This window comes from Artemia sp. Qi Xiang Cuo, chromosome 12 (genome assembly GCF_049724085.1).
Source record: "Artemia sp. Qi Xiang Cuo chromosome 12, ASM4972408v1, whole genome shotgun sequence".
In the NCBI taxonomy this organism is placed as follows: Eukaryota; Metazoa; Arthropoda; class Branchiopoda; order Anostraca; family Artemiidae; genus Artemia; species Artemia sp. Qi Xiang Cuo.
In genome coordinates this window covers 56,026,322-56,052,023 of record NC_142805.1, presented here as the reverse complement: position 1 = coordinate 56,052,023, position 25,702 = coordinate 56,026,322, and the positions used below count along the sequence as shown (strand labels likewise).

At 35.8% G+C, this 25,702-nt stretch overlaps 1 protein-coding gene across 1 annotated transcript in view; it reads right to left on the bottom strand.

Moving 5' to 3' along the window:
- Rbp6 (RNA-binding protein 6) overlaps nucleotides 1-23,032 on the bottom strand; it is a 127,473-nt gene extending 104,441 nt beyond the window's left edge. Inside the window, exon 1 of the mRNA XM_089098373.1 lies at nucleotides 22,802-23,032. Within this exon, the coding sequence (XP_088954499.1) occupies nucleotides 22,802-22,851 (50 nt within the window). The 5' untranslated portion in view covers nucleotides 22,852-23,032. The remainder of the gene's footprint in view (nucleotides 1-22,801) is intronic.
- Nucleotides 23,033-25,702: the final 2,670 nt, after the last annotated feature.

Sequence of the window (25,702 nt, the reverse complement as noted above, 5' to 3'; positions counted from 1 at the left end):
GTTGAAATCGGACATAAAAAATTTAACACGGATGTTCGAGTTAAGAAGCTTTGTTTATAAAAGTAAAGAGGCAGTTGACAAAATAATACCAAAAAAAAACAATACTTGGGCTTGTATAGAACACTCCCGAGCAAGACCGTATCCAGGGGGGGGAGGGGTAACGGGTTTGAAGTATCATATTCCCAAATATATAATAATGTTCATAACATAAAATATAAAACAATCTCGTTTACTAAAAGATAAAATTGAATCAGTATGAATGCAAATTCAAAATAAAACATCAAAAAACATGTGAAGGGGTAACTAATAAAATATCTCAGTTATACTGATAGAAGATAATTTGTATTAAAAAAATGCTGCGATGGACACTATTTGTCAATCCCATGAATGAGCAATTTAGTTTTCTTTATGTAAATAGCCTACGGAATTTTCAAATCACAAAAGATTTTACTTGCAAAATATTCGAAGGTAAAAGAGCATGTTCAAATGGACCCGTGCACGGGAGCATTATCCCCTGGATAATGTTTTTTACTCCCGTGCTTTCAGGACAAAAAACCATATCTTTGTACATTTCCCTTTTTCCGTATTCAATTTTGTTGAATTCGAAAGCCACACTCAGGTTCTCAGTCAAATAACTTTCAATACAAGCTGCGCCTTCAATTGCCCTTGGTGTTGCATTTCAAAAATTTCTGGACAATTCACTCAGTTGCCCGATACAGGTTGAATTTTACATTCTCAATAAATTAATTGACAAAGCAATTAAAACCGTCAGAATTAGTAATTATACTGTGGTGATGAGCGAATGTCGCTCCTGTGAGAATGTTTACTAGGTTTCAGATATTTCTGATGAAACTACATAGTCTCCATTCATAACGAACTATATAGATCCTTTATGTAACTATATCGAAGTGTTTTTTTTTATAATAACTTTATATTCATTTTTATTTTAATGCCTTTTATAATTACTTTATATTAGTTCTTTATTATAATTATTCTTTAATATAATTAAAATATCCTTTAAAATGAGCCATTGAACAACTCTCCACGATGTTCCAGTGCCAAGCTATCTGTGGAAAAGAAAAGAGAAAAGAAGAAATATGTCGTTTATGCAGAATATCGTAGTAGCTGCCACTTTTCTTGATTTTCAAGCCAATATATTTCCCTTGTTGTTCAAGCCAAGGGACGGTAAGTTTCCTATATAGGGTTTAGGACAAGGAGGTTCTAATGGTGTACTTTTGTTTTGATTTGACTCTATTTTTAGGAGTTATGAGTTATCATGTTTCTTGGCATTGGACGTGATCGTCTCTTACTAGGTTGAACGTCACTTACTTACTTACTTACTACCGCTGCAACCCAGAACTGGGGTTAGACTTGCAGATTGCATTTCTAATACGAGAGCATATTAAGTACTTTTGGGTTCGTTGTGTTTTAAATGAATTGCTGATATTTTACTAATAGACTTCATCTTAAAGTCGACTTATAAGTTGTATTGCCTGTTCTTAGAAGACAACAGATATATTGCTAACAAATGCAATTATCTGGTTTTCAATTTAAATATTGCGTTTGATCAATACATCGTCTGAATAGATATCGGATATTCTGTCAGAAGACTCCCTATTATTTTAGGGTTTTACTGCAATTAAACAGGCTCACTGCACAGTCCAGATTTAGATTCTTTTTTAGTATCTTTTTTGCCCCCATTTATACCACTTTTTGGCTGTCTTTTTCTTATCTCTCTCTTATTTAACTACTCCACTATTTATGCTTAGAATGTAATTTTGAATATTCTATAGATTAGAGCTATAAATGGGCCAAACCCCTAGAGACATAGCATAACAATTTACACATGAATCAGAACCCTTTTTGTAATAAAGTCTGTTGGGGAATATGAGATTTTAATTTATTCAAATGAATTTAAAAGTAACAAATTCAACTAAAAACTTCGGTTGATAAAACAGAAGAGGAGTGAATTAGCGGGAGAGGTCATTCCTTACCCCTTTAGATTTTGTTTATTGGTATTAGGCTATTTTATTATTCTGCACTGAAGAGGGTTAAGCGAAGGTCTTGACAGAAATATTTATAAATAGGTACTATCCCATTATGCGGGCCTCTCGGGTTAATCACTATAGAGTAGGCAATGATAAAACCCGTTTTTGATGTGTTAACTGTTATAGAGCAGGCAGTGATAGCAAGGTTCTCATTGTGTATACAATATTTAACTGTGGTTTTCGGGGGGTTTAGGGGGGGGAAGGTACCTAGGTTAGTTTACCTATTTAATATATGCAATGCTTCCCCCCCACAAGTGTGCAAATATAGAGCCCAAATTTGTTTCTAAACTATTCTATATTCATCCTATTTTATTTTATTTCATTAGCATTAACCAAACTTAAATTTGTAGAGAGACCCGCATAATGGGATAGTACCTATAAATATTTATATTTATACGAAAAAATTAATATTTATACGGAATATTTAGGACCGAAATATTAATCTGTGTTTTTTTTTCACTAGCTGTTAGTAGTAAAGCCCCAATGCATTGAAAATATACATGCACTTTCACAAGCCTGAGGCATGGATATGTGTGTATATTTTCAAGTAATTGGGTTACCAGGGCCATTTACCTATTACTATGAACGATACATGGGTTGGCAGACAGGTTTTCTATTATGACATTCATTTTTTGGAGGTCAAACTCATGGATACATGTTTTTTTTTTTTTTTAACTGGTATTTTTTCAATGAAGCCCATAACACTGCAGAAACCCGTGAATGTAGGAGTGAAAGTCCATTCGTAGTATATCTGAATCCAATTACTAATCAAGTTAGTGTGACCGCCATTTTTTGATCTGGTTAGGTGGGTATAATCTGGTTTGGTTCGTTATTGCGAGAGGATTACTCAATTTACATCTTAGTGTTAACTGGGCGATGACTTAGTCTAATTGCGTAGGTACTAAAGGAACATTTGAAGGTGGAGAAAAAAGGGGTAATTAGTGATTGGATAATTTTAACAAGAAATGACTGAAAAGTGTTTTGGAGGAGATGGGATGAATGTGTACTGTATAATACACAAGTGATGATTTGCACAGTGTTATCAATTTTAAATAGTTTAGAAATAAAAAAAAAATTAACAAGAAATGGCTGAAGAGTGTTTTGAGGGAGTTGAGTTGCACGAGGGTTGACTTGCACGAGGGTTCAGTTACATGCGGATTCAGTTACACGGGGATTAGTTAAATGGGGTCGAGTTGCACGAGGATTCAATAGCACGGAGGTTCAGTTGTACGGGGTTTCGGTTATACAGGGGTTCAGTTGCAAGAGGGGGGGGGGGGGTATCTGCTATAAAAAAGACTTCATTCTAAACAAATACGAACATTTTGAAAAGCAGACAAAAATTGGACACTATAATCAGAATTATTTGATTAATATTTAAAAAGGGGTAATGAGATATGTGATCTGTATAATACACAAGTGATGTTTGATAAGTATTGTCAATTTAAAATAGTTTCTAACGTTCCCTTTGCTCTCCAATTTCTGAGGACAGGGAGGGGAGGGGTCAATTATGGAGGGAAAACATCTGCATCACGGGGAAGGCTCCGAGGCCCTTCGTTCCCACATTTCCGAGGGCAGGGGGGGGGGAGAAGGTGATATTATTCCAATACAATAATTCAAGCATAATAGAATTTATGCTCCTAGTGGAAGCTCGTAATGCCCTTCCCCCTCCCCGCGCTAGGAGTATTGCCTGACTGTACCTCTAAATACAGACAATTAAGGTGATAGTATTCCGATACAATAAGTCAAGTATAATAGAATTTATGCTCCTAGTGGAACCTCGTAAAACCCTTCCCCCTCTGCCGCGCTAGGATTATTGCCTACCTGTGACAATGGATATTACCTCTAAATACAGAGAATTAAGGTGATAGTATTCCGATACAGTAAGTCAAGTATAATAGAATTTATGCTCCTAGTGGAAGCTCGTAAAACCCTTCCCCCTCCCCGCGCTAGGATTATTGCTTAGCTGTGACAATGGATATTACCTCTAAATACAGAGAATTAAGGTGATAGTATTCCGATACAATAAGTCAAGTATAATAGAATTTATGCTCCTAGTGGAAACTCGTAAAACCCTTCCCCCTCCCCGCGCTAGGATTATTGCCTAGCTGTGACAATGGATATTACCTCTAAATACAGAGAATTAAGGGGATAGTATTCCGATACAATAAGTCAAGTATACTAGAATTGTTGCTCCAACTGGAAGCTCGTAAAACCCATCCCCCTCCCCGCGCTAGGATTATTGCCTAGCTGTGACAATGGATATTACCTCTAAATACAGAGAATTAAGGTGGTAGTATTCCGATACAATAAGTCAAGTATAATAGAATTTATGCTCCTAGTGGAAACTCGTAATACCCTTCCCCCACTCCCGCACTAGGATTATTGCCTAGCTGTGACAATGGATATTACCTCTAAATACAGAGAATTAAGGTGATAGTATTCCGGTACAATAAGTCAAGTATAATAGAATTTATGCTCCTAGTGGAAACTCGTAAAACCCTTCCCCATCCCCGCGCTAGGATTATTGCCTGGCTGTGTCAATGGATATTACCTCTAAATACAGAGAATTAAGGTGATAGTATTCCAATACAATAAGTCAAGCATACTAGAATTTTTGCTCCTAGTGGAAGCTCGTAAAACGCTTCCCACTCCCCGCGCTAGGATTATTGCCTAGCTCTGACAATGGATATTACCTCTAAATACAGAGAATTAAGGTGGTAGTATTCCAATATAATAAGTCAAGTATACTAGAAATTATGCTCCTACTGGAAGCTCGTAAAACCCTTCCCACTCCCCGCGCTAGGATTATAGCCTAGCTGTGACAATGGATATTACCTCTAAATACATAGAATTAAGGTGATAGTATTCCGATACAATAAGTCAAGTATACTAGAATTTATGCTCCAAGTGGAAGCTCGTAAAACCCTTCCCCCTGTAAAATCTGAGCTAATAAGGGTTTTTGACTGTAAACTCTAGTTTGTTTAGATGAGGTTACGTGCGCGCACGTAACTTCGTCTAAATTAACCTTAAAAAATTAAATAAAGCTATGTCGACTTTGCATATTTTATTCAACATATCCGAGAAAGCGCTGGAGGGGGGCATTCCTGTCGACTTTTGGGGGATGTTTCCCCCATTTTTCGATAATCAGGCAATTTTCTCAAGCTCTTTTCTCAAGGTCATAGCTTTTGACTGACAACACTAACATCAACCCTATATGGGGTCGTGGGTTCGAGTCCCACACATTAAAATTTTTTTCTTATTCTAAATATTTGGAAACAGCCTCTATTTCTCACCAAGAGCTTGAGAAAATTGCCTGATTTTCGATAAATGGGGAAACATCCTCGAATCGTTACTGATATGATATTAGTACGTAAACTACAATCTTACAAAAATATCCAGAAATTTTTTTTCTTATAGCCTTGACTTTGAAGACTTTGTCAACCTCCACTATAACTTCACCAATATATTCTTGTTCCAGTAAAACCATCCCCCCCAAAACACTTTTCAGTCATCTCTTGTTAAATTTTTTTTATATAAACTCACTCACACGGGTTTTTCTGAATTTGACCCAAAGAATGCAGCTAAGTTTCACATTTGACCGATAAAATTGTATTTTCCATAATTTTCTTATAGGAAACTAGAGTTTATGGTCAAAAATACACACACACACACAGAAACTTACACACACACATAAAAACTCACACACACATAAAAACTCACACACACACACACACACACACACACACACACTTACACACACACACAAAAACTTACACAAACACAAAAACTTACACACCCACAAAAACTTACACACACACACAAAAACTTACATGCACGCAAAAACTTACACACACATAAAAACTTACACACACACACAAAAACTTACACACACACACAAAAAAAAACTTAGACACACAAAAAAAAAAATTACACACACAAAAAAAAAAACACACACACACACACAAAAAAAAATTTAAAAACACAAAAAAAAAAACATAAACAAAAAAAAAACTTACACACACACCCACACAACTTACACATACACACATAAAAACTTACACACAAAAAAAAACCTGAGTGTTGAAAATGATTTCATGACATTATTTTAGTTTGTTTTTTTCTTGTCCCAAACTATTTTTTTATCATGAACCGTTTACAGACCAATTTGATCAACTTGGAGAAAGTTCAAATAGAATCATTACTGATATTGATATTAGTGCGTAAACTACAAACCGACAAAAATATTCGGAACTTTTTTCTTATAGCCTTGACTTTGAAGACATTGTCGCCCTCCACTATAATTTCGCTAATACATCCTTCTGTCAATCAAACCATCTCCTCCAAAACACTTTTCAGTCATTTCTTGTTAAAAAAATTTTTATTTCAACTCACTCACACGGGTTTTTTCTACATTTGAACCAAAGAATAACACTTTTCAATCATTTCTAGTTAAATTTGTTTTTATTTCAACTCACCCACACGAGTTTTTCTGCATTTGTAGAGACATAAATACGGTCCGAAGAGACACAAAAAGCCCAAAGAGACACAAACAAGCTTCTAAAGTAAAATTTTGGAAAATTTTGAGTTTGGGGGGGAAGGGGGATTTTCAAAACCTCTTCCCGTGATATATCTTGTCCTCTGAAGTCGATTCTGATGTTATTAGCAGTTTATCTATTAGTGTTTTAGAAATAATTTAAAAGCTTCTAAAGTAGAATTTTGGAAAATTTTGAGTGTGGGGGGACGGGGGATTGTCAAAACCTCTGCCCGTGATATAGCAGGTCCTCGGAAATTGGTTCTGATTTATTTATCGCTCTATCTATTAATTCCTTATAAATATTGGGTAAGCTTCCAAAGCACAGTATGGGAAACTTTTGAATTTGGAGGGACGGGGTATTTTCAAATAAACTTAATTTCATTTATCGTGTCCTCTGAATTCAAGTTTGTGGTTTTAGCTGTCTATCTATTAGTGCCTTAAAAATATTTAAAAAGCTTCTAAAGTGGAATTTTGGAAAATTTGAGTTTGGGGGGAAGTATTACAATTTTTTTTTATAATTACTGTATTGTGTATACAAGAGGTGAATTCAAGAATGATATTTTGTCATTTTAAGATACGTACAAAAATATATTTTACATATTGTACTTACAAGAAACTAGACTTTACGAGTGAAAAAGCCTTATTAGCTCATATTTTAAGGAAATAGATTAATCTTTCAATACAAAACTAGACTTAAGTTCCGCATTTGAATCAGAGAATTGTATTTCCATAATTTTCTTACAAAAAAAAAACTAGAGTTTACGGTCAAAAACCCTTAATAGCTCAGATTTTACGGAAACAGGGTGTCTGACAATAGATGTACGCAAATTCCTTTTCCTACATCTCCGATGTTTTAATATACATTCTAAACCCTTGATACGCTAGCTTACTCTAAAAAATAATGAACACGTAACAATGTAATATTTTTAATGAAATGATGCTATGTTGAATATTAATACAAAAATATATTATGATACATTATTAATATCAATGATTAACTTTGGACATTTTGAATCTGTTCCATAAAATAGTTCACCATGTTCTCTCTTGATATTGTAGTTATTGTCGTCTCTTAGTTCGTAATCAGTAGAATAATCATTATTCCATTTTGAATCATACACAATTTTTACTGGTGTCTCATGAACAGGCTCAATATGCTTTTCGTCTTTGCTATTATTTGATTCATTGACTGTTTGATCAATGCCAGTAATGTTTGCTGGGGTTTGTTCTTCATCGCTTCATCTTTATATTCCGTAGTGATATTTTTTGACAATGCCATTTTTATTTTTCTTGCAATTTCACTGTCTATTAACACATTATTTTTACACAGGTTGCAGTTTCGGCACGTAAACAAGATATGGTTTACGATATTAGTAGCAGAGTAGGCCTTTCTTTTATTAGCCTTCCGTTGAATGCTAATAACCGAAAGCTGATGATTGGATGTATCCGTAGGTAATGTGTTACCTGCAGCAGTAGCAAGGAGTTGTCCTCTATCATCAAAAATTATTTTTATGTTAGCATTCTCTTTGAGTGCAATCATCTCTGGAGATCTCAATCTCGCATAACCACCATCATAAGAGTTGAATTTTTCGGTATCCCAAAGAAATTTAATTCCTTACTGTCATGACAATGCATGCATACATTTCCAATAGTGCTAGCACTTGTACTTGTTTCATAGTTTAAATACTTCTCCATGTCGGCATTCAATGCTACAATAACCTTGTTATGTGAACACACTCTATTAAAATGTTCCATCTTCACTTTCTTTTTTAAAAGATATGACTTATGCGTTTATCGTTCCACTGTGTAAAAAATACTGATTTAATACATGCATTAGACTAGGTAGTGACGATAAGCGGTCATAGAATACCAGTGGGAAAGCCACATCGTGTCTCTGACCAATCATAGAGTGCAATTGTTAGAACCATAAGAATACTTTGACATTTTAAGATAGATACAAAAAGAAAAAAATAAATAAAGTTGAAAAATTTTGAATTTTAAAAAAAAAATTGTTAGTTTTTATGAAAAAAATATTTAATTAATAGTTCAGATTTTACGGATATATTTTTATTTTTCAATCCAAAAAAGGACTTAAGTTTCACATTTGAACCAGAGATTTGTATTTTCCATAATTTTCTTTCAACAAACTAGAGTTTACAGTCAAAAACCCTTATTAGCTCAGATTTTACAAGGGGAAGGGTTTTACGAGCTTCCACTAGGAGCATAAATTCTAGTATACTTGACTTATTGTATCGGAATACTATCACCTTAATTCTATGTATTTAGAGGTAATATTCATTGTCATAGCTAGGCAATCGTCTTCGAGCGGGGGGCGGGACAGGTTTTACGAGCTTCCTGTCGGAGCATTAATACTAGTATAATCGACTTATTGTATCGGAACAATACCACTTTAATTCTCTGTATTTAGAGGTAATATCCATTGTCATAGCTAGGTAATAATCCTAGCGCGGGGAGGGGGAAGGGTTTTACGAGCTTCCACTAGGAGCATAAATTCTAGTATACTTGACTTATTGTATCGGAATACTATCACCTTAATTCTCTGTATTTAGAGGTAATATCAATTGTCACAGCTAGGCAATAATCCTAGAGCGGGGAGCGGGAAGGGTTTTACGAGCTTCCACTAGGAGCATAAATTCTAGTATACTTGACTTATTGTATCGGAATACTATCACCTTAATTCTATGTATTTAGAGGTAATATCCATTGACACAGCGAGGCAATAATCCTAGAGCGGGGAGGGGGAAGGGTTTTAAGAGCTTCCACTAGGAGCATAAATTCTAGTATACTTGACTTAGTGTATTGGAATACTATCACCTTAATTCTTTGTATTTAGAGGTAATATCCATTGTCACAGCTAGGCAATAATCCTAGTGCGGGGAGTGGGAAGGGTTTTACGAGGTTCCACTAGGAGCATAAATTCTATTATACTTGACTTATTGTATCGGAATACTACCACCTTAATTCTATGTATTTAGAGGTAATATCAATTGTCATAGCTAGGCAATAATCCTAGCGCGGGGAGGGGGAAGGGTTTTACGAGCTTCCACTAGGAGCATTAAATCTAGTATACTTGACTTATTGTATCGGAATACTATCACCTTAATTCTCTGTATTTAGAGGTAATATCCATTGTCACAGCTAGGCAATAATCCTAGCGCGGGAGAGGGGGAAGGGTTTTACGAGCTTCCACTAGGAGCATCAATTCTATTATACTTGACTTATTGTATCGGAATACTATCACCTTAATTCTCTGTATTTAGAGTTAATATCCATTGTCACAGCTAGGCAATAATCCTAGTGCGGGAGAGGGGGACGGGTTTTACGAGGTTCTACTAGGAGAATAAATTCTATTATACTTGACTTATTGTATCGGAATACTATCACCTTAATTCTCTGTATTTAGAGGTAATATCCATTGTCACAGCTAGGCAATAATCATAGTGCGGGAGAGGGGGCAGGGTTTTACGAGATTCCACTAGGAGCATAAATTCTATTATACTTGACTTATTGTATCGGAATACTATCACCATAATTCTCTGTATTTAGAGGTAATATCCATTGTCACAGCTAGGCAATAATCCTAGTGCGGGAGAGGGGGAAGGGTTTTACGAGCTTCCACTAGGAGCATAAATTCTATTATAGTTGACTTATTGTATCGGAATACTATTACCTTAATTCTCTGTATTTAGAGGTAATATCCATTGTCATAGCTAGGCAATAATCCTAGCTCGGGGAGGGGGAAGGGTTTTACGAGCTTCCAGTAGGAGCATCAATTCTAGTATACTTGACTTATTGTATCGGAATACTATCACCTTAATTCTCTGTATTTAGAGGTAATATCCATTGTCACAGCTAGGCAATAATCCTAGTGCGGGAGAGGGGGAAGGGTTTTACGAGGTTCCACTAGGAGCATAAATTCTATTATACTTGACTTATTGTATCGGAATACTATCACCTTAATTCTCTGTATTTAGAGTTAATATCCATTGTCACAGCTAGGCAATAATCCTAGCGCGGGAAGGGGGGAGGGTTTTACGAGCTTCCAGTAGGAGCATAAATTCTAGTATACTTGACTTATTGTATCGGAATACTATCACCTTAATTCTCTGTATTTAGAGGTAATATCCATTGTCACAGCCAGGCAATAATCCTAGCGTGGGGAGGGGGAAGGGTTTTACGAGTTTCCACGAGGAGCATAAATTCTATTATAGTTGACTTATTGTATCGTAATACTATCCCCTTAATTCTCTGTATTTTGAGGTAATATCCATTGTCACCGCTAGGCATTAATCCTAGCGCGGGGAGTGGGAAGGGTTTTACAAGCTTCCACTAAGAACATGAATTCTATTATACTTGACTTATTGTATCGGAATACTATCACCTTAATTATCTGTATTTAGAGGTAATATCCATTGTCACAGCTAGGCAATAATCCTAGTGCGGGAGAGGGGGAAGGGTTTTACGAGGTTCCACTAGGAGTATAAATTCTATTATACTAGACTTATTGTATCGGAATACTATCACCTTAATTCTCTGTATTTAGAGGTAATATCCATTGTCATAGCTAGGCATTAATCCTAGTGCGGGGAGGGGGAAGGGTTTTACGAAATTCCAGTAGGAGCATCAATTCTATTATACTTGACTCATTGTATCGGAACACTATCCCCTTAATTCTCTGTATTTAGAGGTAATATCCATTGGCACAGCCAGGCAATAATCCTAGCGTGGTGAGGGGGAAGGGTTTTACGAGATTCCACTAGGAGCATAAATTCTATTATAGTTGACTTATTGTATCGGAATACTATCACCTTAATTCTCTGTATTTTGAGGTAATATCCTTTGTCACACCTAGGCATTAATCCTAGCGCTGGGAGGGTGAAGGGTCTTACGAGCTTCCACTAGGGGAATAAATTCTAGTATACTTGACTTATTGTATTGGAATACTATCACCTTAATTCTCTGTATTTAGAGGTAATATCGATTGTCACAGCTAGGCAATAATCCTAGTGCGGGAGAGGGGGAAGGGTTTTACGAGGTTCCACTAGGAGTATAAATTCTATTATACTTGACTTATTGTATCGGAATACTATCACCTTAATTCTCTGTATTTAAAGGTACAGCCAGGCAATAATCCTAGTGCGGGGAGGGGGAAGGGCTTTACGAGCTTCCACTAGGAGCATAAATTATATTATGCTTGAATTATTGTATTGGAATACTATCACCTTCTCCCCTCCCCTGCCCTCGGAAATGTGGGAACGAAGGGTCTCTGAGCCTTCCCCTTGATGCAGATGTTTTCCCTCCAAAATTGACCCCTCCCTCCCTGCCCTCAGAAATGGGGGAACGAAGGGAACGTTAGATCCTATTTTAAATTGACAATACTTATCAAACATCACTAGTGTATTATACAGATCACATATCTCATTACCCCTTTTTAAATGTTAATCAAATAATTCTGATTATAGTGTCCAATTTTTTGTCTGCTTTTCAAAATGTTCGTATTTGTTTAGAATGAAGTGTTTTTTATAGCAGATACCCACCCCCGTGCAGCTGAACCCCCCATGTAACTGAACCCCTGTATAACCGAAACCCCGTACAACTAAACCTCCTTGCTACTGAATCCTCGTGCAACTCTACCCCATTTAACTAATCCCCGTGTAACTGAATCCGAATGTAACTGAACCCTCGTGAAACTCAACTCCCTCAAAACACTTTTCAGCCATTTCTTGTTAATTTTTTTTATTTCTAAACTATTTAAAATTGACAACACTGTGCAAATCATCACTTGTGTATTATACAGTACACATTCATTCCATCTCCTCCAAAACACTTTTCAGTCATTTCTTGTTAAAATTATCCAATCACTAATTACCCCTTTTTTTCTCCACCTTCAAATGTTCCTTTAGTACCTACGCAATTAGACTAAGTCATCGCCCAGTTAACACTAAGATGTAAATTGAGTAATCCTCTCGCAATAACGAACCAAACCAGATCATACCCACTTAACCAGATCAAAAAATGGCAGTCACACTAACTTGATTAGTAATTGGATTCAGATATACTACGAACGGACTTTCAGTCCTACATTCACGGGTTTCTGCAAAGTGTTATGGGCTTCATTGAAAAAATACCAGTTTAAAAAAAAAAAAAATAAAAAAACTTGTATCCATGAGTTTGACCTCCAAAAAATGAATGTCATAATAGAAAACCTGTCTGCCAACCCATGTATCGTTCATAGTAATAGGTAAATGGCCCTGGTAACCCAATTACTTGAAAATATACACATATCCATGCCTCAGGCTTGTGAAAGTGCATGTATATTTTCAATGCATTGGGGCTTTACTACTGCTGTTATTATCCTCGTTTCTCTCTTCTTATGTTTTTCTATAGTTTTATCATGATTAGTCAGTGTGGTCTCAGAAATTATTTTACGGTATTTTTACACTTTTGTGATAATTACGCTTAACATTTCATTCACAGTTTTTTGCGTTTATCTACCCCCCCCCCTCTTCCTGAAACAATGAGCTCATACAGGCGAGACCTACTTTTGATTCAGAGACCCTTTTGCCTAGCATAAATACTAGATAATTTAAAGCATGTACGGGAAGCCCATTATCTAAGTTCTACCCAACCCCTGTTCACAATTCCCATCATTGCATGCCTAATGATTTAGAAAAATCTAAAATTCAGATATGGTCTTGGAACGGTCAGGTGAAACTGAGAATTATGAATTCAAAGGCATGTGGAAAGACATGAGGTTGCACACTGATTAAGCTCATCCAGAACTTGTATTGAACAAATTTGCAAGACCGAATTTTAAGAGTATCAGGTTGTCATTTGATCAAATTATCCATAAGATATATTAATTTTGTTTCAACAAAATGTTTCTAATGAAAGTAAAGAGTGAAATTTAAAACTAATAAACGAGACTGCTTCGCAGTTTATGGAAAATATATATAAAAACAGTTTCAAATAAATTAGCTCGTGATATCCGTATTTGTATAATTCTGAAAACTCGCGCTTTACTGAAAACACAAAACTGACCCAACAAAACAGGAAAAGAAACAGAAAGATCGTTAGATAGCCTGCAGAGAATAAAACATTAATTTATAAAGCTTTCGATAGTCTTTTACCGGTCATAAAATCAATAAATTTTAATATAATTTTAATTCTGTAAAAAACGCAAGCACTCTTAGTTTTCAGTAAAGCACTAGTTTTTTTCAGAACTCTTTTAGTTAGTTTTTTCCTGTATTTCACCCGTGTTTCTTTCCTTTTAGTTTGGTGCCAAAAACGGCATAGCAGCATTTTTCATGAAAAATTAGTTCTTCAATTTTCCTGGTTGTTTAAAATATACACGGGAGTCCCTCTATTGGCACTTAAAAATTATCTGAGTGTGTGTTACACCTTACATGCAAGCACTGATGTACGAAGACAGGATCAAACGTACGGATGCAAATTGCAGAGCCAGGAGCACAAAAAGCATTAAGGACACCCTAAACGGTCAATCATTTTGATCAAAAGCTTCCGTCAATCAATTGATTAAAGCATGATTGACCGTCCAGGAACCAATTGAGTCATTCAAACTTTCTATCAATCACCGCCAACGCTTTACTCGAGCATCAAACAGGTTACTAGATGGTTAATCATGCTTTAATCAATTGATTGACCGAAGCTTTTGATCAAAATGATTGACCGTCTTGGGTGTCCTTTAGAACTCATACAACTGCGCCAGACGATGGGAGGCCTTTTCACAATTTCATTCAAATGGTTTAGTAAAAAGTGAACGTGGCAAGTAAAATTAAAGGGGAAAAAAGGTTGGCCCAACTGGGTGAAACGCAGCTCGATTTAAAAACGCAGATTAGCCGGATACGAGCAGCTGATTTTCTCAGTTTAGGCTAGTATAATTAGAAAAACATAGCAACCATACACTGAATTCATTGCTCGCAAAGTTTATATGAATAAAAACAACATTTCTATCAACTGTTATATTATTATGTTATAGCATTATGTTACAAATCAAAGTGTTCATGGTAGCGAACGGTAAGTAAACGGTAAGGTCATACGCAGGACAGCTTTTGTTTGTTGTAAATTTTAAGTGCTTTGTACTTTCCTTCGAACCAATAGATACGCAAGCTCTTTCAAACAGTTCGTGGTAAGGAACTGGTAAGTCAGGAGCGATACGGCTCAATAGTAACCAAAACTCTAAGAAACAGAGTCTTGATGACATTATAGTTTTACAGTACTTTTAAAAGAGTTATTTATTCTAATTAAACGGTTTTGTGATTTAGGAGTCATTCTTAAAGAATTGAGACAAAATTCAAACTTAAGGTATATAGATTAAGGTATATAAAGAGCGAGGGGGCGGCTATCCTCATATACGTAATAATTTCTGCTCGTTCTAAGTTTTAATGTTACTCCTTACTTTCAGTTGAAAAACTTTGTTTTTATTTAATCATTATAATGTTTAGAATCTAGCAAGGAGGAACAAGCTTCGAGAAATCACGTACAGCAGGCGGCGAATGCCAAGTCTGCCAGAACTGTACCAGGCTTTGAGGGGATCCTGCCATGCGTGGCGGAACTGTACGGCACGAGTGATGTCTCCAGATATACACCAGTTGGCTGAAAGGCCCATCCCTCAAGGCTTAGGTAAATCGTCCTTAACAAATGCCAACAGAAATAATAGTAAACAGAAGAATGGTAAAACCAAGGTTTCTCATTCTGAGCAGCCTCAGCGACCATAGGATGCAGGTCTGGTAGCAATTAAAACGGCCAATACCGAGTCGCCATTAATATCTTTTACACTTAATATCACCATTAATTTTAGTTCATAATATTAATGATGATTTTCCACCAAAACAGAGACGGTTTTAGGGAGGAAACAGGGGTCACTTGCCCCAGGCGCAAAAAATTTCACTGGCGCGAAACTTCAAATAAATAACCTAACGGTTATAATCATTTTGCAATTTTAGTTTTATTAAAATAAAGTAGAGGGCGCAGTTGGCAGGAAGTATTAGCAAATTGAATCCAAAATTTTCATATATTTGTTTCTCAGATCTTCATCACCTTTCCTTGAAAACAAAAGTAAGTAGTTCGAAATTAATTAATTGCAATGTTGTTTTAATTAATTGTGCAATAACGAGATAAAGAGGTCTTCGTAAACGTAATGCCCGTGCCACATTCACACTTGTCGATACAATCAAAATTACGCACGACTACAGCGCCAATTACGTTCGCTGTTCGTAATTTCTCGAGCTGAACATTGTTCAACTTTCAAACATAAATTTCTTGACTGACCAATCAGAGTCAAGGTTTAAAGCATAATTTTTAAAACTAGAAAAGATGGAAACTTCGAACAGCGGTTTTTCTATCTGGGAAAAGAATCTGACAAAAGTTAAGAAGACTTAGTATTAGTAGAGAACAGTTGGACACTAACTACTTTTGGTGCAAACTCTTTAAACTAATTTCTAGCAATTTTAATTTTTTGCTTTTCAAACAGTTCGTGGTAACGTGGTAAACAGTTCGTAAGTAAGGAGCGACCCGGCTCAATGGTAACCGAAACTCTAAATTTTGGTACAAATAGACGCATCAAAGAAATAAACGTCATTTCTGATTTAAAATACTTAATCTTCATCAAGTTTAGCCTTGCACATTTAAAGCTGTCCACTTGAGACAGTTTGGCTTAATTTTGAGAAAAGGGGGACCGACCCCCTTAAAATCATGAAACCCCCATAAAAATAACACCATCATAGTCCATGTCTCAGAGAACCCTACTGTGGAAGTTTTACGCTCTCATCTACAAAAATGAGGAATTTTGCATTTTTTGCCAGAAGAGAGATCACGGATGCGTGTTTATTTGTTTGTTTTTTTTGTTTTTTTTCCAGGGGTAATCGTATCGACCCAGTGATCCTAGAATATTGTAGGAGGGCTCATTGGAACTGAAATTAAAAGTTCTAGTGCCCTTTTTAAGTGACCAAAAAAAATGGAGGGCAACTAGGCCCCCTCCCACGCTCATTTTTTTCCCGAGGTCACCTGATCAAAATTTTGAGATAACCATTTTGTTCAGCATAGTCGAAAATCTAATAAATATGTCTTTGAGGATGACTTCATCCCCACAGTTCCCAGGGGAAGTGCAGCAAGTTATGAACTTTGCCCATTGCTTACATATTCTATTGGTTTGGGAAGTATACAGGCATTTTCAGGAAGAATTTTTTTTCTGGGAGGGGGGAGGGGGTGAACGCGGGGGTTACTCGGGAGAATCTTTCCGTGGAGGATGTTTCTTTGGGGTAAGGGACATTTCTATAAAGGGGACGCCGGATTTCAAAGCATTATTTAAAATACGATCAGAAATTAAATTTAAAAAAAAACAAGTTTTTTCAACTGAAAGTAAGAAGCAACATTAGACCTTAAAATGAAAAGAAATTATTAAGTAGATGAGGGGATTCTCCCCCAAGTCAATACCTCGCTCTTTACGCTATAGTTTTTTTTTAGTGCTTTCAAAAGAGCTATCTATTCTAATTAACGGCCTTTTTGAGTAAGGGTTAATTTTTAAATAATTGGAACAGAATTTGAACTTTAGCTTAAAGAGCTAGGTATTGACTAGGGGGCAAACCCCCCTAATATACGTAGTAAAATACACGCATATAGAACTTCGTTACGTAAGTTAATTCGTAAGTTACGTATATTTATTACTAATAAAAACGTTCGTAAATAAAATTCAACAAGTTTCGAGAAAGCCATTTAACCAAATAAAAGTAAAATTAATATACAGATTTCGTTTTAATTATTCATGCATGGTGAGCCAAAATCAAAACCTGCATTAATCAAAAAACGTTCACAAATTAAATAAAAAAAACAAGTTTTTTAAACTGAAAGTAAGGAGCGACATTAAAACTTAAAACGAACAGAAATTATTCCGTATATGGAAGGGGCTTTCCCCTCCTCAACGCCTCACTCTTTACGCTTAAGTGTGACTGTCTCAAAACTTTATTTTTTAAAACAATAAAAAAGTTTAGCGTAAAGAGCGAGGCGTTGAGGAGGGAAAAGCCCCTTCCATATACGGAATAATTTCTGTTCGTTTTAAGTTTTAATGTCGCTCCTTACTTTCAGTTTAAAAAACTTGTTTTTTTTATTGAATTAAATACAAGTATGATGCTAAAATCAAGAAAATTGCCTTGCCATTCATGATATTTGGCTTCTATATAGATGGATATGATGTGGCACGGGCATAAGAGTTGTCTATCAAATATTCTTAGCGATTGCAGTATTGGTTGCAGTAATGAGCGGTCGTTTAGTAAACTTGAATTGATATTAACGTACTTTACATTGACTAAGGGTCAGGAGTGACTAAATGATTTAATATTAATGAGCATAGAATACGAAGAATTGGAACCAATCAATTAGGACGATCTAATTAATAATTTTTCGGTGGTTAAAGCAAGAAAAGTCAGATTTGAATAGCCTAAATGAAAATTTTGGTACTGGTGCATTATATGGGCACTTCTAAAAAGTCAAGTTTGGTTAATACTAATGAAACCAAAAAGTTAGGATGAATATATAATAGTTTATAAACAAATTTGGGCTATATATTTGCACATTAGAGGGGAGGGGGGGGGGGGGGTCAGGGACGTGCGCAGGGGGGGGCCTCCGGGTCCGCCCCCCCCCCCCGAAATCTCACGATTTTTTTCATTTTTCCATAATTTTTTGATTTTTCTCACAGAATAATGGGTTTGAAGGATTTGACCCGTCTGGCGGGTTTTTCGTGACTGGTTTTCTTGCACAATATATAAAAGCGACCATATAACGCACCAGAACCAATTTTTTTGTAAATAAATAGCAACCCCGCTTAAGAAGTGAAGTTAGGTTAATCCTTATGAAATATACCAAAATATGATGAAGATACAATATTTTATCAACAAAATTATGGAAGCTACAGAAGAAAATTATGGAAAGTAGGCCGCCCAGAACGCATTAATATTAAATATCCAACATAACCAAATCTAACCAAAACACTGACTATATATATTGAATATTTAATTAAAATATACCTAGAACGTAGTTTTTCCACTGAGCCTAAGCTAATTGTCACCGAATACAGATAGTTTTTCTCAGATAGCAGCTCTACTTAGATCAAGAACTTAAGTGGGGTCGCTATAATACATAAGTACCGAAAATTTCGTTTAAATTTGGCCTTAAAATATTTGGGAGACAGCGGTGGGGGGAGGGCTAATCAAGATTTTGTCACGGGCGCAAAAAGAGGCCAGAAACGCCACTGCACCAAAATAAACTAAATTACTAAGAAAACAAGTAATTCACTTAGTATTCCAACATTTCTTTTCCATCTTGGTTGCCCCATGTTTTTTTTTAATTATAAGGTCCTATTCTCAGACTACTACTCAAGAGAATTCAGATCCTGTCCTACACTACAGCCTTACTACGGAACAATCCATCCCAGTTGACTGTAATCAAACAGAGAAGCTTCTAAACTCCTCAACCAAACTAAAATCCTCGACAGTCGTCTATTTTCCCCTTTCGACCTTGACTAATCCGACCCAGACCACCCAGGGATAATTTCCAGGGATCCCTAAACTGGCTTCGCACCCTCAAAGACAGAAAGAAACCTAAATCCCCTAACTGAAAAGAACATTTCATAAACTGGGTTAGTAAGTTTGACCAAAATGCTATTTGTTTTTTGGATATCTCTTCTGCTCTGTTATTTTAATGATTGACTTCTAACGAGTTTACCATATATATCATAATGACCCATTGACTTTTGTTTGTTTTATTAAGATTTTACAAATATTTGTCTGTTTTATCTTACATTACCTTTAAATTTTTGACGTAAAATTTAAGCTAATCCGTGTTTGCCTGTATAGCTATTTAAGAATAAAACCCTAGACTAACCTAAGCTAAAAGTGAAAACAGGTAAAGGGACGCAATGGTTTATCAACCAGGGGCGAAAATCAAACCATCTTCAATATTAGTTAGACACCCCTCATATGACAAATTAAATAGCTTAAGCGCCATTAAAGGAATGTTGTAGGCAGGGGCGTCCTGAGGCTCATTTTATTGGGGGCGATCTTTTTAAATTTAACCGAATTGCTACCTGATTTATGCCGAATTTTCTGCAGGTCAAGAATTTTGCAAAATTTCAGCCGATTTTGCAAAATTTCTGCCGAATACCAAAACAGTTGGGGGGGGGGGTGACTCCGCCCCCCCCCCCCTCGGGACGCCCCTGGTTGTAGGTGCAAGCCCAGAAACTACAAACATTATAAAATATTGTTATTGATAAAGTGTAGTTATTTGTGACAAAAATACAGAGTAACAACTGCTTACAGCCTCAGTAAAATATGGCGTTAACTGAATGAAACGTTCAGGAATTCATCCATGGCACAATAAAGGTTTTTTTCCGAAATCCTGTCAACCCCTCCCTACCCCTAATACCTGAGAGATTCTCAGGTGAACTGCGAATGTGTATTTGAAGAAAAGGAATATTTGAGATGAACATCCGCTTTTTCTAGACAGCAATACTTAGCAGCCTAATTTCCAGTATCCCTAATAAGTCGGCAATTTCCAGCAACCTAATAAGTCGGAATTGAAACTGAACTTTTTACTTTCGTAGCTACGAGAGGTATGATAATTTGTTTTGTTTTTACATTTATGGCTTCAATTTTTTACGGACTTGTACTCTACATGTCTTGATATCTCTTATACGACTTGAAAATACAAAAATTTGAACCTTGGAGCTATCTGGAACACTTATTCCGGCAGGGAGAGGGGGCAGTAATAAAAAAATTGTTAATTTGAATAAGACGCTCCAGAAATTCAAGAAAATTTAGAATTTCGAGAGGGCCCCCAACGATCGTACCTGATTGCAGATGATAGAATCTAAAAACATTTTTATATATCCTAGTTCAACTTGCGCTCCATTTAGTTTCAATTCAGTAGCACTATGACTTTTAAGAATAGATTCAAAGCCGGAATTATGCCCAGTAAAGTCTGCCTCCTCCCTCAATAAGCAGTATTGACCTTTGGTGAAATTTGTGCTAGAAAAGTAAAATCTTCAGAAACAAACCTACAGCTCAAATGAGGCACAAAGACAGTGCTTTGGCTACTTGTGCATTATATGGGCCTTCTAAAAAGTCAAGTTTGGTTAATGCTAATGAAATAAAATAGAATGAATATATAATAGGGCACTCTTCTATTAAACGGACTCTTTTATATAGTGCTAGTTTGGTTAATGCTAACGAAATAAAATAGGATGAATATATAATAGTTTAGAAACAAATTTGGGATATATATTTGCACATTACGGGGGGGGGCAAAGCATATCATATATTAAATACGTAACCTAGCCTAGGTATCTCCCCCCCCTAAACCCCAAAAAATAACAATTTAAATACAGTTCTTGCCTTTATTTATATCCCAGAAGGCATTGTAAACCTGTCTTCATCACGCGTCTCAGTCTATTTCGTGACTGGTAAGCATTGCCGTATATAAAAGAGTCCGTTTACTAGAAGAGTACCGAATATATAACAGTTTATAAACAAATTTGGGCTATATATTTGCACATTAGGGGGGGGGGGATAAAGCATAGCATATATTAAATACGTTTGTATTAAATACGCTACACATTGCATTACTCTATAGCGGTCTCTTGAATTAACCCGTCAAAAACAGGTTTTTCGTGACTGGTTTCCTTGTAAAGGCCCATATTAGAGTGCCCAAGTACCGTGTTTTGAGTCTTATAACTTAGCTGAATCGTAATTTATTAAGTTCAACCATAATTTATAGATTTTTATAACTATTTCTTTAATTGAAAAAAAAACTCATATTGCTTAAAATCCTTCTGAGATCATAGAAATTGCGTTTTTATAACATAGAGGCAAAGAATATGTGACTTAAAATCTAAGATTGTGTTATATTTGTCAAAATTTAGACAGATCTTTTTGGGAGTATTTTCATTGAAAATGCCTTTCTTGGTATTTTCTTTGAAAAAAAAATGGAAAAAAAAATTGCAACCCTAGATTTTGAAATACATTTCCCCTACACTGCAATTTCATGCACTGGCGCCACTGGTCTTCAGTACAATCTTCTATGAGGCCTTAGAAATGAAAAAAGGAAGAGATGCTAGCTTTAAAAATATTTCCACCATGGTGTATTTAAGGCCCTGAATTCATTCCTGAAAATTTCACTTACCTATCACCACTACTTTTCAAGGTAGCAAAAAGCCTCTCATCTCGAACTATACCAAAATCACTGCTTTGGAGGGGGGAGGGATGGAGAATGAAACCAAAATAAAATCTTCGAACGCCGTAAATGGGTTATGGGCCCATTCCTTAAAACTAACGAGACTGTAAGGTAAAATCCTAGTTTAGCTACTTTTTGCGGTAAATTTTTCGTTGTTCATATTATTGACTTATGAATAAAGTAACATACCACTCGATACCTTTTTTTATTATAAAATAATCATTTTTGTCGGAAATGTATTTTTACCCCCACCCCTAGGCTATATATACCAATTCCGGATATATATTTGCATTTTAGGGGGGGGGGGGTTAGACTTAGCCTACCTCTCATTTATATCAGAAATGAAATTTACCCCCACCCTCCGGACAATTCCTTTCCGACAAAAATGATTATTATATTTGGAAAGAGCATAGTGATTTATATCTGTAATAGTTTAAATTTTTGTTTATTATGTTAATGAAAGTCGTAGGCCCCTGAGCTGTGTAGCCTACAAATGAAATTTCCATTGTTTTGACAAACTGTTATAGCAACTTGAGGAAAATAGTGAATTACAGAGAATTCGGTATGTATAGCCTACAACTCACAGCATAAATTTGCACATCAGGGGTTGGGGGTAAAGTTCACCACCATTCGATGCCTTTTTTTATGCTGATTACGAATATAATAAGCATTTCTATCGGAAATGAATTTCAGCCCCCCCCTATATATGCCAATTCAGGGTTAGGTTAGGTATATCCAATATAGGGCGGGGGGGGGGCTGAAATTCATTTCCGATAGAAATGCTTATTATATTCGTAATCAGCATAAAAAAGGCATCGAATGGTGCATTCACTTTAGTCCTAACTCAATAATATGATTTCGTAGAACTTCACCCTATTTCTTAGCTATATCATTAGTCAACTAAAAAATTTACCAAAATAACACGAAACAAAGACGGAGAGAAAAGTGCTCTTACCCTGGATCATTGGGAACTTCGGCTTCTCCATTTACTGGTGATTCGATCATGATTCCCCTTTTCAGAAACACGAAAAATAAACGTCACAACAAAAACCTTGAAAAAGAAGAAGTTCAGAGTGCTAAGTCTATTTATAAGCTAGACTAGCACAAAACAAAATAAGCCTACAGAAGAAAACAGCCTAAACTAGGCTAACTAAAGATACTAAGTATCTAACACCCCAAGCGCTCTGAGACAGACTGATCTTTGTTTCTGTCTGTTTGATTTTCTAGTTCCAGTGAGTGTGAGCTCAATGAAGCGCAGGTGCTGTTGGGAGCTACGGAGTGACCCATGCGTCCTAAACATTGATTGACCACGTCAAAACCAGGTCGACAATTATTAGTATATTTTATTATAATTTATTTTATTATTCTTGCGCAATTGAATAGTGACCTTAAGACTTGCAAACCATCCATATCAAAAGTCAAGATTTGTATTTTTAATTAAAGGGACTAATTATGAAACACCTTGTTTCCTTAATGATTGTAAGCACTAATTAGCTTGATTTGACTTTTGACAAAAAACATTTTAATTTTTTACTGAGGCATGTTTAGAAACGAATAAAACCTGTGTATTTCATCTGCTAAAAAAAAGAAAACATTTTGGGCCTCCAGGGCCGGACAAAGAGCGATTGGACCCAATCGGGCCCCACGTTTGAAAAGGCTCCGCGCCGCCAACAAAATGAAAAAAAAAATTCGAACTAGTAAAATATTTATAGCAATTCCAGTAAGCGTTGCTTCTGGAGAGAAATCATTTTCTAGGCTAGAACCAATAAAAAACATCTGATATCAACAACGGATTAGGGAAGATTAGCCTAAATAGTTTAGCAATTATGTAGATTGTAAGTGAAGACGAAATTAAATTAAATTTTCAAACAGTTTTCGAAGAATTTATAGAACGAAACTTAGAAACATGTTAAATGATTTCTTCATATTCAGGAATGTAAAATTCAAAAGGCATTTTCAGCAGTTTCATAATATCTAGAGGACAAAAACGAAAATTAACGTAAGCTCAAAATGAGGACGAAATTGTAAGCTCAAAAATGAATAAACTGGACCATCAAACGAGCCAAGATAAAGACAACAGCCTGAGAAGTGTAAATACACGGGTGAAAACGAATCCCCTACACCAGGGGTCTCCCAACTTTCCAGCCTTAGGGCCATACTGATTGCTCAAGTAAGTTCCGAGGGCCAAAACCATATTATCATTGTTGTCGGTGGTAAAAAGTTAAATAGTCCACTGATGAAAAAAAAGTCCAAGAAAAAGTACGCTACGTTTAAAAAGGGCAGCAAATCGGACTAAAGTCTGCAAAACGGCAACACTGCACTAGCGCAATCACAAGTCAGTTCCTATGACACTGTTGTGAAATAAAATAGTGCGTACCTCCTTAAAACGTGTTTGTGCGTGTTTAAATTTAATACATCTTTGTAATAGTATTTTGATTTGAATTGTTGCTTTTGTGTGTGATTTAGCAGTATGGAAAAGAAGTGAAAAATTGATAGTGAATGCAGAAAATTCAAAGATCAGTAAAACATTCAGTATTTCGTAATTGAGTCCAGTAACAATGCGATATGTTTGATTTGCAATGAAAGAATATCCGTTCTCAAGGAATATAACATTAAAGGTTGTTGAGTTGAGTTGAGTTGATTTGAGGTCACCTCACGTCTTCTAGGACCTTGTGACCAAATTTAGTGTTATTTATCTTTCTTCGATGTGCAACATGTGCTAACATTAAAGGTCATTATGAAACAAAACATTTTCAAAATTATTCAAAATATACAGGGAGTTTGCGGACAGAAAAATTCGAACCTATGAATTGAGGATTGGAATGGCAACAATCTTCATTTACAAAATTCAAAACTGGACAAGAGGCTGCAACTCTTGCCAGCTTTCGTGTGGCTTCTCTAAATTGCAAAACATGGAAAATCATTCACCGATGGAGAAATGATCAAAGAATGCATAATTGCAGTAGCCGAAGAATCTGCCCTGAAAAGTTGAATTTATTAAACACTGTCAGTATGTTAGCAAATACTGTTGCTCGAAGGGTAGAAAACGTCACTGAAAATACATTCTTTCAACTGTTCGACAAAAATGGACGTGTTGAGTGGTTTTCTTTGGCCGTTGATGAGTCAATGGATGTATCAGATACTGCTCAGTTGCTGATTTATATTCGTGGAGTAGATAAAAGCTATGAAGTGCATGAAGAACTTTTTGATATGTATAGTATTCATGACATCTGCTGCTACAGATATTTTTAAAGGAGTTGAAATGGCCATTAATCAAAAGAACCTTCGATGGAAAAACTTGAAATGTATTGAAATGATGGAGGCAAACACATGAGCTTACATTGTATCATTGATCCACAGTCTTTGTGCAGAAAATGTTTGGATATGTGTGAAGTTCTGAAACCAGTCATATCAACTGTTAATTTTATCCGATTTTTTGGGCTAATCACTGAAAATTTATTGAAGAGATTGGAGACAATGACTTACCTTATCATACTGCCGTACGTTGGCTTAGTTGTGGGAAAGTCCTTCGGCGCTTTTTTGAACTTCGAGCAGTGATCGAAATTTTTTTGAATGAAAAGCATCGCCCTCTTACTGAATTACAAAACAACGTATCGCTGTGAAAGCTAGCATTCTATATTGATTTGACAAAACATGTGAACGAACTGAATTTGAGATTGCAAGGAGAAAACCAGCATCTTCCTGATTTATACACTAATATCAAATCATTCCGGAAGACTTTGATGCTGTTTCAATCACAACTATGAAGCAAATGTTTTTCACATTTTAAAACATGCGAAATATTTAGCCACACCACTGAGACTGAGTTTCCTATCGATTTTGCAATCGAAACTAC